At 41.2% G+C, this 16,457-nt stretch overlaps 1 protein-coding gene across 2 annotated transcripts; it reads right to left on the bottom strand.

Moving 5' to 3' along the window:
- Positions 1 to 272: 272 nt before the first annotated feature.
- On the bottom strand, positions 273 to 14,956 carry slc4a10b (solute carrier family 4 member 10b). Of its 2 annotated transcripts, XM_088415393.1 has the most exons (26): positions 14,879 to 14,956; positions 11,318 to 11,399; positions 10,744 to 10,896; positions 10,059 to 10,197; positions 9,461 to 9,621; positions 8,485 to 8,670; positions 8,311 to 8,399; positions 7,468 to 7,625; positions 7,311 to 7,398; positions 6,326 to 6,472; positions 5,869 to 5,969; positions 5,618 to 5,792; positions 5,402 to 5,535; positions 5,238 to 5,334; positions 5,089 to 5,168; positions 4,877 to 4,982; positions 4,417 to 4,578; positions 3,267 to 3,380; positions 2,846 to 3,007; positions 2,437 to 2,688; positions 1,877 to 1,945; positions 1,543 to 1,716; positions 1,333 to 1,452; positions 1,188 to 1,252; positions 1,009 to 1,097; positions 273 to 817 (listed from the first exon to the last, which is right to left on the bottom strand). In XM_088415393.1, the coding sequence occupies exons 1-25, from the start codon at positions 14,924 to 14,926 to the stop codon at positions 1,022 to 1,024; spliced, it is 3,138 nt and encodes a 1,045-aa protein (XP_088271519.1). In that variant the 5' UTR covers positions 14,927 to 14,956; the 3' UTR covers positions 273 to 817; positions 1,009 to 1,021. The 2 variants fall into 2 exon arrangements, with proteins under 2 accessions (XP_088271519.1, XP_088271518.1); XM_088415392.1 differs by having other exon boundaries at positions 5,089 to 5,334.
- Positions 14,957 to 16,457: the final 1,501 nt, after the last annotated feature.

The following is a 16,457-nucleotide window of genomic DNA, read 5'->3' as shown; positions in this document are numbered from 1 at the left end:
TCAACTCCGACCGCCAAGCGATGGGTCGTCACTCACCAGCGCCTCCTCCCCGATAATAAAGTGCATGACGCATCGTGGGACTCGTCTCCTCTCTTAGCTGTCACCTGAAAGCTCGTCAAACATTTGCCAAGCAAAGCCCTCCAACACACTTCATGCTCATATTTTCTATTCAAAGGACAATTTCAACACTGCGACTGAATTGATTAAATGATAGTTCCAATGTCGCAGTCTAGCTTTAAAATGTGAAAAGTCCACAAAGAACTATGATCAGGTCCGGTTTGTTAAATAGTTTATAGATAATAACAATTGTAGACAACTGATGGTGAATAATTTCAATAACACAAATCTGACACAAAAGGCTTGCAGCATCATTAAATGATAAGAAAGGATTATTTACATTCTTAAGGATTCAGTTATTGGTTACATTCAGCAAATATATACGTAAATGACACCACACACAAAAACGTTTAGGTGTGAGCAGTATGACAAGATACAATAGCGTGCACATACAGTAAACGTTGTCATCACTGTCATATTACATCATGGCTTTTCTCCCCTTTAATAAATCAGAAGACAACTAAAACATAAAAACTATTTTACAAAAGAAGTCATTAGCTTGACCTCAACAAAGCATTAAACATGAGACAATGAGGCTTCCTTACGAGGTTTCATTCACTTACCAAGATTACAAGGAAGATATGAAGGGATCATCATTACAGAAAAAACAGCATAGAGACAATGTAGTGCCTTTTTCCATACCTATTAATTCCTCATGGCACCTTCTAATGATGCGTGGGAGCACCAGCAAAGTGTTCAGCTGACAGCATGAAAAAAAGACTCAATTAAAATATTGCAACTTAAAAAGTGTATGCTTGGGGAGAGGCCTTGTTTTATGTTTGAGGGTAAACATCAACGGGAGGCGGCAAATTTGGGGTTTGGGTTTAAATTAGAGGGAAAAAAAAAATCAGTGAAACTCGAGTACTGCGATAAATGACCTATAGATCTTACCGTAACAAATGTTCTAGCTTGTGGTATTCCAAGTGTTTCCAAAAGAACCTTTGGACATCTCATCTGTGATGTTGATGATGGGTAATCCCCTGCAGAATAGGGATGAACCAACATTTATCATTTATGTAAAGCTAGTTTATATATATGAACAGATGGAGTTAAAAAGCAATAAAGCTTACTTGCATCCCTCCAACGGCACTTGCGCGACACCTTCTTCTTCAGCCTGGATGCTTTGCTCTTCCTCCTGAAGAATGAGAAAAACCCGCTTTGTGAGTGAAAAACTGGCGTCCCATTCGTGCAGGCATACAAGGGAAATGGCACAACCTCCTCAGCGTCCTCTAACTTCTTCTTCTTGCTCTCTGGCATGAGGTCATCCAACCAGCTGAGCTCTCGCTTGGAGAAGATGCAGTCCAACAATTTCCTGATGAACACCAAAGCCAACACCTGAGGGAGTGACAAAAATTCAAGTTTCACTTTAGTCAGGCCATCGTATGAGAAAGTTGGCCGTCATTAGGAGCTGCGTGACGTGCGCACCATCATGGGGAAGACGATGGCGGCCTTGGAGGTCTTGATGACCCAGAGAAGAATCAAACAGCTGAGCTGGATGAAAGTGAACAGATGCACTTTCCTCAGGGGTACGTGACGCAGGTAGATGAAATCTGGCTGGTGCTTGGCTGGCATGCCCAACAGCGTGAGGCGGTCAAAGAACTGGAAACGACAAAGCGCTGTGAGGATATGCGACGGTGACATGTAGGCCGCAGGCCAAGAAACAACTACCTGCTTGGACGTGAATGGTAACGGCTAATTACGCTAAACACAGAATTATGGCAAATAGCAATACAAGCGATGGTTAAAAAGTTGGACGCACCTGTATTCCTCGGAGGGAAGACGCTCCCATATAGAGAAATACGCCGTACAATACTGGCATGGGAATGAACTGAAGGACAACAAAAACATATGGAATTTGAATATGTTCCCAGTGGGCCCTCAAGTTATAGCAAGGTGTTTGCAATTTGTAGAATATGAATTAAAGAGCAAAATCTGCACATTTTTCTCTCTGTCACGGGACGGCCATTTTGTCACTTGCTTTCTGTGAAATCACAGTAGCTCTGGGCTCAGGAAATAACCAATCACAAGTCAGCTGTTTTCTGAGTCTGGTTTACAGGTCAGCTGTTTTCTGAGTCTGGTCATGTGACATGAGCCGTGAGCGAGTGTGATGTCAGAAAGATGAAAAAAAAAAACTGGTAGATTTTGTTATGCAAGTCATAATATATAAAAAACAATATGAATCAGAGAGCCGTGTTGAGGCTTCATAAACACACTTTTGTCAAAAATACTTTGTATCATCTTTCCACTCATCTTCCAACATGTAGGGTCATGTTAGTCACCACAACAACAAAATGACGAGGCCAAGAGCGCGTATGAGACCTTGAGCACGGACGTCATGAAGACGGAGCAGCCCATAAGGACGAAAATCATGAGGCCGGTGAAACGTTGCTCCCTGATGCCCAGGAACTTGGGCTGCTCGCCGGGCGCCGAGCACTGCGACTCCAGCTTGAGGCTGTTGACGTGCGTGATGGAGAGGACGGTGGCCGCCACGAACCACGGCAAGCCCATCAGGGAGCAGACTCCAAGCATCAGCCCCACCATGAACAGATCCAGGTGATAGCCGCAGCCTTTCTACAAGACACACGCGCTCCAATTGAGAAACTCTTACCTAGCTTTTTCTTAGCTACCTTTACAGACTTTGATTTCAAAATAGGAAGAACGCTCCCAATTGTCCCAATACGTGCAAACAAAACGCGGAATGGAATCGGTGGCAAAGGCGGGAAAATACCTTAAGCTTGTGCTCTTTCCTATTTATGATGACAGCTGTAATCTGTTGGTCCATGAAGATGAGGATAGTGCATAGCAAAGCTGGAAACAGCGTGATGACGACGGTCCACCAGGGATTTGGCCCCAGGGGGTTGATGAACCATCCTCTATCATCTCTGGTTGGCTGCAATTGTGAACAATGATTGGACATTTGGCTTCAGAAACATCATTTTACTTCACTTTATTCTCACGTCCATTCATTTTCTGCAGTGCTTGTGAGCACAGATTTGATGTATCGGGTACTCTTAAATGCTGCCGACACCAGTCATAGATACCAAGACTTCTCAAGTATTAACGCTTACTGATTGACCAGAAGCATTCATGTCGTTCTCCATACAGCCTGATATCAAGATTTAATAGTAACGAGCTTCACCGTCACTCACCTTGAACACACTTGGAACCTTTAGTTTGGGAGAGGGGATCCCTAAGGAGTAGTCAACCAACACCATGGTGAAGATGGTGATGAAAACGGCAAAATCACTAATGATGGACCTCACCTGGTGAGATAAAATTATTTTCAAAAATGGCAAAGGTTTTTAATGCTTATTGTCGTTGTATGTCTGTTGCACATCCCTTTACACAGATTTCAAATATTTCCTTTTGGTCATGTGATAAGATGGTAAAAAAGTAAGCCCCACAACACAAGTTAGCAAACGTTGCATTAGTGAGAGCAGAATAAAACAAGAAAAATTATGCAGTAGACTGAACATAACGTGTCAATGTCTCCCAATACCCTAATTCATTCATTACAACAACTATACTCCAGTATATTCAGCATAATGGATAGCTCTACCTTTAATACTGTTGTTTTTTATTTGCATTATATGTCTGTCTCTCAAACTACAGTAAATCTGTCTCGGTTGCAGGTTCCAGATTCACGGTTCGGCTATTTTGCAGATTCGTTTCATTTGTTCTACTTCTATCTCAACTCCAGTTTTGGTGCGCTGCAATTCCAATTCCAACCACTGGATGACAGCGCGCTTAATTAGTCGTGCGATTTTTAAAGAGCCACTCTTTTTCAGCACAGTCTAGTTTATGTTCAAAACGATTGAATGTTATCCTCTGCAATCCTTTTTAAACATACAGAAATCAGTTATGATCCGTTTATAATGCACAGTGCATTTCTGGACATGATTCTTGACGTACAATGTGAGATGATGAGCTATTTTTTATATTATGTTTTGATATGTTACATGAAAAACACGTGGGATAAAAACAACCGTATTTAGGTTCAATTGGACCCAACAGTGTTTCAAAAACAGACCAACCAACAGTTGAAAAAAAAAAAAATTGGGTTATTAAGTGTTGAGAAAAAAAAAGTTAGATTGTATGGGTAGTCTGGAAAATAGTGCCTGCAGTGATGTAGCGTTTGATAAATTGCTTCTCCTTAAACCTGTCAGTACTTGTAGCTAGAAAAGGTTGAGGAGCACTTGATTTACAGTTGCAGTACTAGCAAAAATCCACTAGGGTGCATTATTGCACCATCTCATAACGTTGTTCAAAGCGATGAAGAATGCAAGTGACATGTTCTACCTTTGTGGGGAAGTAACTGCTGAACCTGAACTCCTTAAGGAATGCCGACATGAAGACGGTGGAAAAGAAGAGGATGACGCACCAGAAGAGAACGTCGGGTACGTAAGGTCCCTTGGGACCGCAGGCGCTGCCCACAAACTCGCCGCGCTTTTCAATGCAGTCCTGCGAACGGGATGAACAGATCAAAGAGGATGCTTTGATTAGCAACCATATGAGAATAAAAGTTTCCACGAGTCGGCTTTACCAACATCCATTTCCGTTGGAAACAGAGGGTTAAAAAAAAAAAAATGCAATTTGGCAGTGATTTGCAGTGAATAATCCAATATAATCCTGCCCGCATGCCCTTAATCTCCTCTGTTCTCAATCTGGGTGAGCATGCCACTTTGTGATTTTTTTTTTTTTTTGGAATTTATTCATCTTTGTCCCTTTTTCGGGAGCCCAAATCAGGGGAAACTTGCACCTTGACTTGCAGTGCTTCCCAGTAGATCTCGGATGCAGTGATGTTATTGAACTCCCAGTACTTCAGGGTGCCGTTGGTGGGGTCGGAAGGCTCAACGCATGAACATCTGCGGGCGCAAACAAAATAATCCCACATCTGTGGCAGATTTACAAGTCCTCCAAGAAGTCTGCCATAATTACACCGTTCTTTTGTGAGAGTAAGCGTCCACCTACGAGTACAAGGAGAGCTTGTCCAGGTTGTTGTTCTTGTTAAAGGGATAATAGTCTCCCAAGTAGAGCAGTTTCTCCAAGGCCTCGTAAATGAAGATGATGCAGATGAGTGAGGCGAAGGCTTCCTCTGTGAAACGGGTGATGTAACACACCAGGGAACTGGCGTCGGTGGCCACCAGCACGATGCAGAGGAAGGCCGTCCACAGGCCGATGCAGGTCCTCAGGGACAGGTAGGACAGGCCGTACTCCCTGCCGGGGGGAAAATGACATTTTAGCATATACCGGGTCAAATGACTTGGTGAAAAGCAAAACATACTTGCAGAATTTGAAGAGTATTTTTTCAAATACAAGCACTGGCCCTGTGCTGCCCAGAATGGTGAGTGGCTGCCCGGCAAACAAGGAATATGCGATTCCCGTCAACGAGGCACCAAACAGTGACTCAATTGCACTCTAGGGATGGGAAAAAAAGGAGGACGGCGATGCTTCGGAAACCGGGATTCAAATCGAACCGCGGCGATAGAATTTGCTTTACTATGCGTCCTTCGGTGGCCTCGCCCAAGAGTCCTCCAAAGGTGATGACGGGGGACATGCAGGCACAATAGAGGAACAGGAAAGAGGCCACACACTGCAAACTGAATGCGTCCGTGTAGTCGGACAGGTAGTGGGGGGCTTTGCGTTTGATGTCCAGGAAGAGGCCGCCAAACCATCTGCCAATAGAAAGGTTTAGCAAACGCTGATGATAATACAAAAGAGAAAGGCTCCAATCCGACAAGAGGGACTTACTTCCCCGTGCGCTGCAGTTCAGGACCGCCGTGGCCTTCATGTTCCTCCTCGTTAGACTCGGCTAAGTCGTTTGGTAGATTGGTATTTTTCTTCCGTTTCTCCTGTTAAACAAAAATATCTGTGAGTTTCTCAGGAATGAGAAAAACCTTACAGAAGGCAACTATTCAATTCTACTAAGGCAGGTGCCCAAACTCAGTAGGTTAAAGGGTCTTTTACAGCCCAATATCTTGTAAAACCCTAACTATTTGTTTCATTAGAAAAAAAAATCTGTGTACAGTATGCAATTGCTTTACTGATTTCCATGTCAATTAAAACGATATAAAATAATAACTTTTGACAAATGTTCTTAATTTATTAAGAAGGTAGCCCTGACAACAATACGTGAATTGGGAGATTTTGAAGATTGGTGGAAAGTGGCGACCTTGTTGAAATGAAATGTTAATGTACTTGTACTGACCTGAGAGGGTACATTTTTGGGTGGTTCGATTCTGATGGATGGATCCCACTCTCCTGGTGGCAAGACGGTCACTTGGTCGAGGAATTCGTCAATCCCGGCAATCAGATCGTTTCGGTCCTTAGCTTTATATGCGACATCATGGAAAACCTGAAATAAACGTCCAGAGGAGAAAAGTCATATTTCTAACATGTTGTCCTACAATATTTTGCGATATTATTCACTTGTCCCAAGCCGTGATTCTTCATTTTCAGGCGTTTTGTGCATCACACCATTGTACTAATTTGTTCCACAGAAATGGAGCAAGGAATAATAATGATGATAATCATGCCCAAAGACGTACACTAAATAACTAATTTACAGCTGTCAGTAGACAAAAAAAGCAAGATTACTGAGTTAAGAAACCTGAATAATTTTCAGAACATATTATGCTGCTCTTGTAATACTCAGCCGACTTCCTGCTTTTCGTCTTATTTCAAATTTAGTGTCAAACAAAAGTGTGATCCCATTTCATGGTCAACAGTGAAATTGCACCCAAATTGAACTAACAAAAAAACTGCAGCAATTTTTTCTTTATTACTGTCCAAGAAAAAAAAAAAAAATATCTGGGAAATAGATTTTTTTTTCATGAACTTGGAACCCATGGACGGCACTGCCCATCATCCGTGATCCTTCATTGACCTTTACTCCAGTTCACTTACCAAAACCTCTCAAGCCCTTATAAATACCCTTTTTTTTTACAGTCACGAATTAAAGAGTTTTGAGTCTGGCAAAGCCATTTTTTTTCACTTTCTAATGGACAAGAGCATAAATCCTGGGCAGAATGGGATGACTAATCCCCAAAAGCTTGCCATAAAAGCTGGAAACGGTGCGTCACGCTGAGAAATGTTCCATCACTTTGGGAGCTCGTTGAGTTCTGCTCAACTGTGAATTCATGCAAACGTGACATGTGGTTGGTTGCTGTGGTTTCACAGAGCTTCTTCCATACCTCGTCCGTCATGAGCGTAGCAATGGACCTTCCGATTTCGTGATACTGAGGCGCTCTTCCGACAGGTCCCAGGAGAATAAACAGAAACCTGAAATCCCACAGCAAAAAAATGCCTTTGGAATTCAGATGGAGTCCAGCGTTGCGTGAACATCCTCACCTGCTGGCGATGGGGACTTCGGCAAGCCCGCTGAGAAGAACGGCGGGCGAAAGACGCACAAAAGCCACCACGGGTTTGTTGAGAAAGTCCAACTCTCCTATTAGCACGTTGCACGCCTCGGCACCTGGCGGGATCTTCTTCATAAAATGAAGGTCCATCTAAAAGATTACGTAAAATACTGTAAAAGCTTCTACAAAATGATTCTAACAACATTTTTATTCACCTTTTTACACAGCGTCCACAACTTCCGTGGGTTTAGGGTGTGTATTTTAAGAGCCGGAAATACGCAATAATCTGTTGATCGTGTGGTTTAAGAATGCATTTTATTATGACTATTATGCAAGAAAGTTAATGATGAGGACGACGATTCCTATACGCAATGTATGGACAAGCACATTATAATCATAACCTGACCTACACATTTACTGTACATTATGTGGATAAGGTTTTATCAGGGATTTTTTTTTTATCTTTGTCTTTCCTGTGTGTTATCTCTTGTGCATCCATTTCAGTGAATGTCTATTTGTTTGTAATCCTAATCCATACTAAATATATTTTCCATAGACTGTACTACCAGGCTCAAGCCATAAATGTATTAACATTACATCACAGAAAGTTACAATAATAAATGTGGGCTCCTTGGCCTCTCGATGTCCAATTGAAATCCGACAAGGACATATTAATCATTTGAGTTCTTCAATAAGGAATGTTCCAATTTGCTGCTGATGGGGCTCCACGGTTCATTCTTCATATTGCACCATTTTGCAGATTTTCAAGCAATTGTCAGCAACATACATGGACTCAACTGCACCAGATGCAGCAAGAGAGCAACGAAAAGTGTACCTTGCTTAAATCCACAGAGCTGTTTTCTCTAGTGATGTCGCCTTTTCCATCTGGACCCGCTAAATGAGACTGAGACGATGACATCTGACCTACAGGTCAGATGTGGTCATTCGGAAGGATTAAATTATGATTAACGGGTGAGGAGAGGTTTGAAGAATCCCACGTGGTCCTCACCGTTCTTGTCCAGGTGAATGTCTGACGTCCGTCGCCCAATGTCAGCGAGTGAGCGTACGATGGGTAAGCGGTTGGCCAGCTTCTTTTGGTTCTGGTGATGGTGACGCTTCAGTAGTGCTTCGCGCACTTTCTTTCGTAGCTCGTCGCCCAGTGGCGAGTACAGCTCCTGGTGATCCAGGACCATGTCTACACAGAAGGAGGAAAAAGGGAACGAACAGAGAACCAATAGGGATTCTTTGGGAAAATGTTGATTTTTTTTTTTGTAAATCTGAATTTTTGGCATGTGAATTAAATAAACTGAAAGTTTTTCGTTTCAAATGGGGACGCTGTAAATGTCTGTCATTAACAGGGCCATTTAAAATGAACAAGAAATATTTTGTTATTGTAATAGTGAAAGCGTTGAATTTGGTCAAAAAAAAGTTTAGGGGAACTCCTCATTGGGAATGAATTGGGAGTTTGGGGGTGAGAAAACAAGTTTAATTGTGGGAAAACGGCGAATGTTAGAAACGGAAAAAACACCAGCCCGCTGGAATACGGTTAACTGGATGAATTATTTGGAAGTCGATTAATATGCCTCGGAAGACAATAGCAGGTGCTCATTTAGGGCAATTCAAAATGGCTATGCAGGCCGGGCAGGGCGGTGGGTTGTAATAAAAATATATCATTAATTTAAAGAATAATTATTATTTACACTTTATTGAAAATTTAAATAAAATTATGTAATACAAAAATAAAATATCATTATACATGAAAATTGAAACGATAAAATAATGTGTGTATATATATATATATATATATATATATATATATATATATATATATATATATGAAATAAACAACTAACAAATTAAAAAATAAAAATGTTATTGAATTTAAAAATAATTCTAATATTTATCATATCAGTTTTTCTCCTCCTTCGCCCTTTTTTCTTTGTCGGGAAGTAGGGGCGGACGTCTTGCTCAAGGGTGGATCATACCTGCTATCTCCTCGATGGTGTCGGCCCTCATGTCGAGCAGCACGGTGCCGTTGATGATGCAGCCGCGCAGTTCGAACAGGCTGTGCAGCGACAGCGTGGCCACGTAGGGTTTGCTCCAGCGCTCTCCTCCGTCCTCCACGTCCTCCTCAAACTTCAGCCACCTGCCGCGACAGTCGCTCGCTCGGATAAGAGAGCGGCAGACGGGAAGAAAGCCGCGGGCCATCTGCTGGCGCGCCGCGCCTTTCGCTTTGATAGCTCCTTCTCTCACTTGCGCTCATTTAGCGGAGCAATGTATTGCCTTTTGTCAGGACGTAGCTGTAAATACAGTATGTCTCCATTTTGTGGCGAAATGCAAAAAATCATGCTGAACGCATTTCAAGTTTCTGTAAGCTGTCCGTCGTTAGCGTGTTTGTATGACGGTTTAGAGATTATGGGTTGATCTTTTTTTTTACCCAATTGAAATAACTTCCTGAAAAAAGTTATTTCTTTGTTATAGGCAATAATGGTGTTACCTCACGTATTCACTATTTGCTACTTTCGTATGGAATTGTACGTGGACCAGAAGGCAGGTAAGCACTGTAGAAAACATTATAGCAACCTGGCGCTTTCCCTCCACTCGGAATCCTCGCCCTCCTTCACAAAAATCTCGTCCATTTCCGTGAAAAGGTCATGAGGAATGTGCTCCTCGTCCTCGTCTTCCATGCCGAGGAGGAACTGAACCCTTTGGGAAGGAGTATCTGGGAAAACGAGGGGGAAAACTGGCAGTGAGTGGCCAAAGTCCACAATTTTCATTCACAAAGGCTCCACGGACAAAAGTAATGGGACACTAGGTCAAAAAACTGACAAGAACTTCAACTTTTTGTCCCATAATTGTCCAAATGGCAGAATTGGAGGACATTTTGGCTTCCAAACTCTTGAAAAGTAAAACGGCGCTTTTCAGACTTTCTGCTCTATATATTCATCAGTAACAGGTAATCAACTATCTTAAGCTTGAATAGTTCATCTTACAGATCAATGGGACAAGTTTTAGCATGATTTAAACTGATCTGATTTAAACTATCTGTTTAGCTCCTTGTTACTGCTGACCAAGAGGACAAACTTAAATATGTAAACGAGAAAGAAAAGGGAGAAAAAAAAAAAAAGGCCTTATTCTGATTATTGGTGCCAGGACACGTAAACTCAGAAATGACACATAATTGGTAAGTGGATTATTTGAAATTTGAATAATGTCCTCCAATACTAGAATGACATGAATATTTTCATAGTTATTATTATTTGATTACCGTAGATGGGAGACTCCCTCCCCTCCACCAATGGGAGGACCCGCTCTCTGCTCCTCCGTTTGTATTTGTTACCATGGTGATGGTGCCTGCGATGGCTGCGCTGCCTGGTGCTGCCCAAAGGAACGTGAACCCCAATGTACAGAGTCCTGTGGCCTGGAAACAGAGTCCGTCTGGGTTAGGAGGATGGAGAGGCATATCCACATCTGTGTGTACGTGTTTGTACAGTACGTGTGTGTACGTGCGTACCCGCGTTGAGATTTACAGACAATCATCATGGATGAGCACGGCCTCCATGTGATAGTCCATTTAATGTTGTATTATATTACAGTATTACAGATGGATTTCTGCTCACTTTAGAGCATTTTGATAAAGTGCACTGTGAAAGCTATCAATGTGATGATAAAGTGTGTCTGAATCGCTTATGTAACCAAATTTGATGAGCAACAGCTATGCATACCATAAACCACAATCAGACACATTTTGTATGAGTCTTAAAATGTAGCATTTTTTCTGTCTTATTGTATTAGATGCCATGTATGCTATCCTAATGTTTTCAAGCGTCGTTATGTGCCACCTTCGAGATCTTCTGGCTCGAAGTTGGTGCTTGGTTGCGAGCGCGTTCCTCCTCTGTCCACGACAGCTTCATCATCACTCCTCTAATAATCACACAAATACAATGGCACATTCAACACAGGAAAAACAAACAAACAAAAAAACATGACTGAGTATCTTGACTATAACAGTGTGGTCCTTGATATTCTACCCAAGAACTCATTCTCATGACTTTGTCTACACTTAACCAGGGACATTTCAACCCGGAAAAAAAATTGGCCTTATAGTTTTGTTTATTTATAAAAAAAAATGCTGCAAGACGAATCTGCGTAGTCAGGTTTTATGCATCAGATTCTTTCTGATTGGACAGAATTTGGTGAAACTTCCGTCTCTTAACGTTACTGTCATCGGCTTCTTTGGCGGGAAACTGAATTGAGTGACAACATAAATCTCTGATTTAAGATTACTACTCCGAAGCGTGGATCAGGTCATTTTTGGCACATCTTCACTTTGGTCGCAGTTTTTGAAACCTTCAGTTTTAATCCCAAAAAAATATGTCTGTGTAGCTATAATTTAAAAAAAAATCGATTTTTATGACCAATATTTTGGTGAAGAAAAACAAACCTAATCTCTGAATTAACTTTACATCTTCTTTAATTGGATGCTCGCTTTCAACCTCATTCTCGCAGATGGCTTTAATTATAACAAGAGATCGGGTCGCGAGAGTTGGCTCAACGACGTGTGAGAAATAAAGAGCTTGATTCCTAATCCAAGTGATCAAGATTGGTGATTAGCGGACCGGCGGAAATAACTTGGGAAGACAATTTGTCATTTCCTGTAGCGAGGCACGACAAGGCCTGAGAACATTCTCTTCACACTTTGTGTTTGGCCGTCAATGCAAGCGCGCACACTCAAAGGCGAGTACTTAATACAGAAGGGCTTTTTAATCCTTAAAGCCTGCTGCTGGGTGTCACCCCCCGCCCCCCCCCTTCCCCCAGCCATCTTGACCTGCAGCTGACTATCGAGGCATTTCCATAATGAATTTTTCTTTTAAAGCTGCAGTGGCCTGGCAAGCCGGACAGTTCAATGTTAATCTGTTTACAAAAACACACTCCATATCACATAGACGGATTATGCTGCCTGTACGTGTTATAAAAAGACAGTGCCGATATTAGCTCAGTCTTAGCATTTATAAAACAACCCCTTTTTTTTTTCATTTTTTGAGCATTGTTCTATCAGCCCAGTCTTCTCAATTATTATTTTGAAAAGTCCACCCACAGAAAGAGAAATCATTTTGCACCTCCCCCCCACTTTCTGCACTGAGTATAAATTAGATCATTAGGTAAAAACATGAGTGCCTTAAATTAAAAAAGTCAAAAGTGCTAGCAAATATTGCTACTGTGATATTCATGTCAGCAAATATCTGTCTGAAAATTTCTCTTATGTTTCTGGAGCAGGGCTGGGCAAACTTTTTGACTTGAGAGCCACAAAGTGTTCTACAATTTCACAAAAGGGCCGGACTGGGGGCAGACCGATGGAGGGCTTTGATAAAAGAAGAAAATGTGGGATATCGAGAAAACACGTGCTATAATTTCATTAGAAAATGAACAAAAGCATTACAACCCTTTTTGTGTGCGTGTTAAAAGAGATTGAGTGGGTTAAAACTTTTTTTTAAAAAACACTCACACAAGCACAAAGCTTGTTTTAATACAGCATTAACGGGCTAAAAGAGAAGCGGGGACATTACAAACTATCCAAATGGGATAACTGGCAGCAAGCAAGGTTGGATGACTAAAACAAGAGTGAGAAAATGTTGTCAAAGTGCTGGCAAGCCACCCAGCTTAGATGACATCACAGGATGTGGAACACACTTGGACGGCGGCCCTACAGATGGTGAAGGCACGCTCCATGGCCACGCCATGCAAAACGCAGCCCAGCTTTTAACGTCCTGCCTATATATTTGCTGACAGCTTTGACGGCCTACATTTTGGCAGATAATTCATATACAGTAGCGCAAACACATTTGATTTTGAAAATTGACACATGGGCCAGGTCATTAAAAAAAGAGAAAGGATTTTAAATGCAAACAAATTAGGGTCCAACTGTACTGCCCATGCAAATCTTTAAGGTATAGAAAACAGAGGGGGAAAAAAGAAATAAGTCTGTCATTGTATTCAACAAACTTCTACGGTCAACAGATGAGCCTAACCTAAAAGACAAGTTCATCACAATGTTAGTTTTAAGATGGTTGTATTTCACTTTTGCATGACAGATTGACTGTAAAGTGTTATTTTTAGATGACCTTATTGTGTTTTGTGGCCCAAGCCACCACCCCCATCCCCTCCCTGCAGAAGTGCACATTTGCTCAGCGGCCAAAAAAAAAAAAAAAAAAAACACGAGCGCTTAAAACCCTGGGCTGAACGAGAAGAAAAAAAAGCTGCTTGGATGTAAATGGCCAACAGCTGATGACAACAAATCTCCATCTAAATGATCAAACAGGTCTGGCTCAGAGTTCATGAACTAACTGGAACCATGGTGTTCATTTCAGAATATTCAGCACAGAAAGTTAGAAACGGCATATTTTTACCTAGCACAATTTAACTTTAGTCAGTATTTGCTGTTTTAAAGGGACATTTTCAATTCGGGCAGGAATTGCAATAAAACTAAACTGTGTGGAGAACTACACATATATTCACACCTTAAGAACAAAGGTTAAAAACAATCAGATTAGGGGTAAAAAAAAAAGGGACAGACCCAATATTTGGATCAATAGGACCTAACACAATAATAATAATAGGACATTATTTTGCAGAAAACTAAAAAAAAAAGGTCAATTTCTACACAGGGCAACCTCCGAAATTATGTATGATAAAAAACTGAAAGTTGTCTCAAAATAACCCAAATGATGGATCTGTCTTTTTTGACCGGGTTGTTTTTAACCAACTGTTTATAGTGTACAGTAGTATGTTGACTGAACCTCTTATTGGTCGGTGAAAATTAAACAAAATTGATTTGTAACATCATATAAGTACCACAAGATGGCGGCAAAGCTCTTGAACTGAAGATGATCATAAAGAATCAACATCATGCATTAAGCATGCAGCCAATATATAAAGTTGGTGCAAAAACAACTGATCCCAGCATATATCATCACTCGTAAGTAGAAAAAAGCTAGCTCGGAAATTTGGTCACCAACAACATATCAGTAAGAAAGTGTCGCAAGTTTATTCGTAAAAAAAGCTCTGTAGTGAATATTAAAAGTTACAAAATGAAAAACAGCACCATCTGGTGGGGAATTGCAGTACAGTTTCCTATGTGATACAAATGAAGAAATATCTTTGTAATTTAATATAAAACGTTGACAGAAGTAACATACAAACATTGTCTAATAATAAGTATTTTTACTCAAATTAAATAGGACGGGTTTTTTTTCGATTCCCTTCTTTACTGCCTGGGAACAACTTGTGCTGTCATGACCCGATAGTTTCCATGAACAAGTCCTCACCTTACCTTTCTCACACTTTCATAGCGACATTCTTTCAATTCCAGTTTGGATTTAAAAAAAAGATAATAAAATACTTACTCTTGGTAGCAATGGCTCCATGTGTACTCCCTGCTCCTGCGTGTCCATGCTGCAGTGCCGTGGGTGGTGATGGAGATGATGATGATGATGATGATGATGATGATGAAGATGAGCCCAGCTAGCCAGTAATCCAGTGAATGGAAGGGTAGCAAGCAAGAGAGAAAGTCCAAAGCGGTCACATGTTCACGCTGACCATTTTGTTCCTCATTTCATTCATAATCACTCCTAAATGCTAGATTACTTTCATTCCATGGGTTTCTACTCCATAATATCAGCGTAGTGCGGAGGTGTCAAACTCAAGGCCGGGGGGGCCAGATCTGGCCCACCACATCCTTTTAGGTGGTGAGCGAAATGCTGATTGGACTTCAAGTTCCTGGCCAAAATACCAAACTTGCAAGATGTCTTCAACTTTTCAAATTTGGGGAAATGTTCTTGCCGATCTCTCTCTTTGAACTATTTTTACCAGCTTCTGATTTCAAAACTAGCCAAGTGTATGACACACACACTTCAAATTTAATTCAAAGTCAATCCGGGCCTCCGACAGAAACTAGAACTACAATGTGGCTCGCGATAAAAATGAGTTTGACACTCCTGGTGTAGTGAGATGTAGGGCTTGTAGGGATTTCAGGAAAAAATAAGTACATTAAATCATGGCTGGAATAAAATCTGTGTCATGTGCATTTCAGTTATTTATTTGTCATTGATTCTACCATTTCTACCATATAAATGTGCATACAATGTATTTTTCTACAAACAATAAATTTGAGGTTATATACTGTATTAATACTTGTTATTACCTTCATTTTCATAGGCTGGATCCTGGTTAATATCCTCCTGGTTGCCTGAAAGAGGGGGAAAATAGGATTAGAGGGAAAAAGGTTTAGTGTAATAGTTGTCTCACAACAAATTCCAATACCATATAAAAGACTAGGAGTTTGCATGTTCTCCCCAAGCCCGCTCGGATTCTCTCCGGGCACTCTGGCTTCCTCCCACATTCCAAAAACATGCATGGCAGGCGAATTGGACAGACTAAATTGTCCTTAGGTGTGATTGGGTGCGTGAAGGGTTGTTTGTCTCTGTGTGCCCTTCGATTGGCTGGCAACCAATGTCCAATGTCCCCCGCCTACTGCTCGAAGCCCGCTGGGATAGGCACCAGGAAGCCTGCGGCCCTTGGGAGGATAAGCGGCTTTGGAAAATGGATGGATGGATATAAAAGACTAAATAACATAAAATCAAAAGACTAGATACAATTCTGACACGCAAGCTAATGCACTACTAACCTTTTCAGTCGTATTTTTATCGATGAAACTCCTTTTCTGGTATTCATTTATTTATCTATTTTAACCGGGAGAAAAAGTTTCTTGAGAAATGGCAAAGTTTTGCACGGACATATCAGGAAAAGTGTTAAGTGCTATATACCTGGCATTTGTCTAAATTGGAACCAAGCCTTGCCAAGTATTCATCTGAAAGTGCATTTTCTCTACTTCACTTAAAAATGACGAAATTTAGTTTGCTATTTAAAAGTGGCTTAAACAGAATCTGTCTTTGCCTAATGTTTGCACACAGCTGTTAACCTCGA

Source organism: Hippichthys cyanospilos, chromosome 5 (genome assembly GCF_059441005.1).
Source record: "Hippichthys cyanospilos isolate Australia breed blue-spotted pipefish chromosome 5, RoL_Hcya_1.0, whole genome shotgun sequence".
In the NCBI taxonomy this organism is placed as follows: Eukaryota; Metazoa; Chordata; class Actinopteri; order Syngnathiformes; family Syngnathidae; genus Hippichthys; species Hippichthys cyanospilos.
Note: the sequence above shows the minus strand (reverse complement) of the source record. Positions and strands in the feature narration are given on the sequence as shown.

Bases quoted from the DNA above. Each gene is read 5' to 3' on its own strand.
- slc4a10b (XM_088415392.1), bottom strand. From the start codon at position 14,926: ATGGACACGCAGGAGCAGGGAGTACACATGGAGCCATTGCTACCAAGA. The intron at 7,626-8,310 runs GTACACTTTTCG...GTAATCTTTTAG, and splicing joins GCTCTGTGGATTTAAGCAAG to ATGGACCTTCATTTTATGAA. The intron at 2,689-2,845 runs GTATTTTCCCGC...TGTGTCTTGTAG, and splicing joins GGAAAGAGCACAAGCTTAAG to AAAGGCTGCGGCTATCACCT.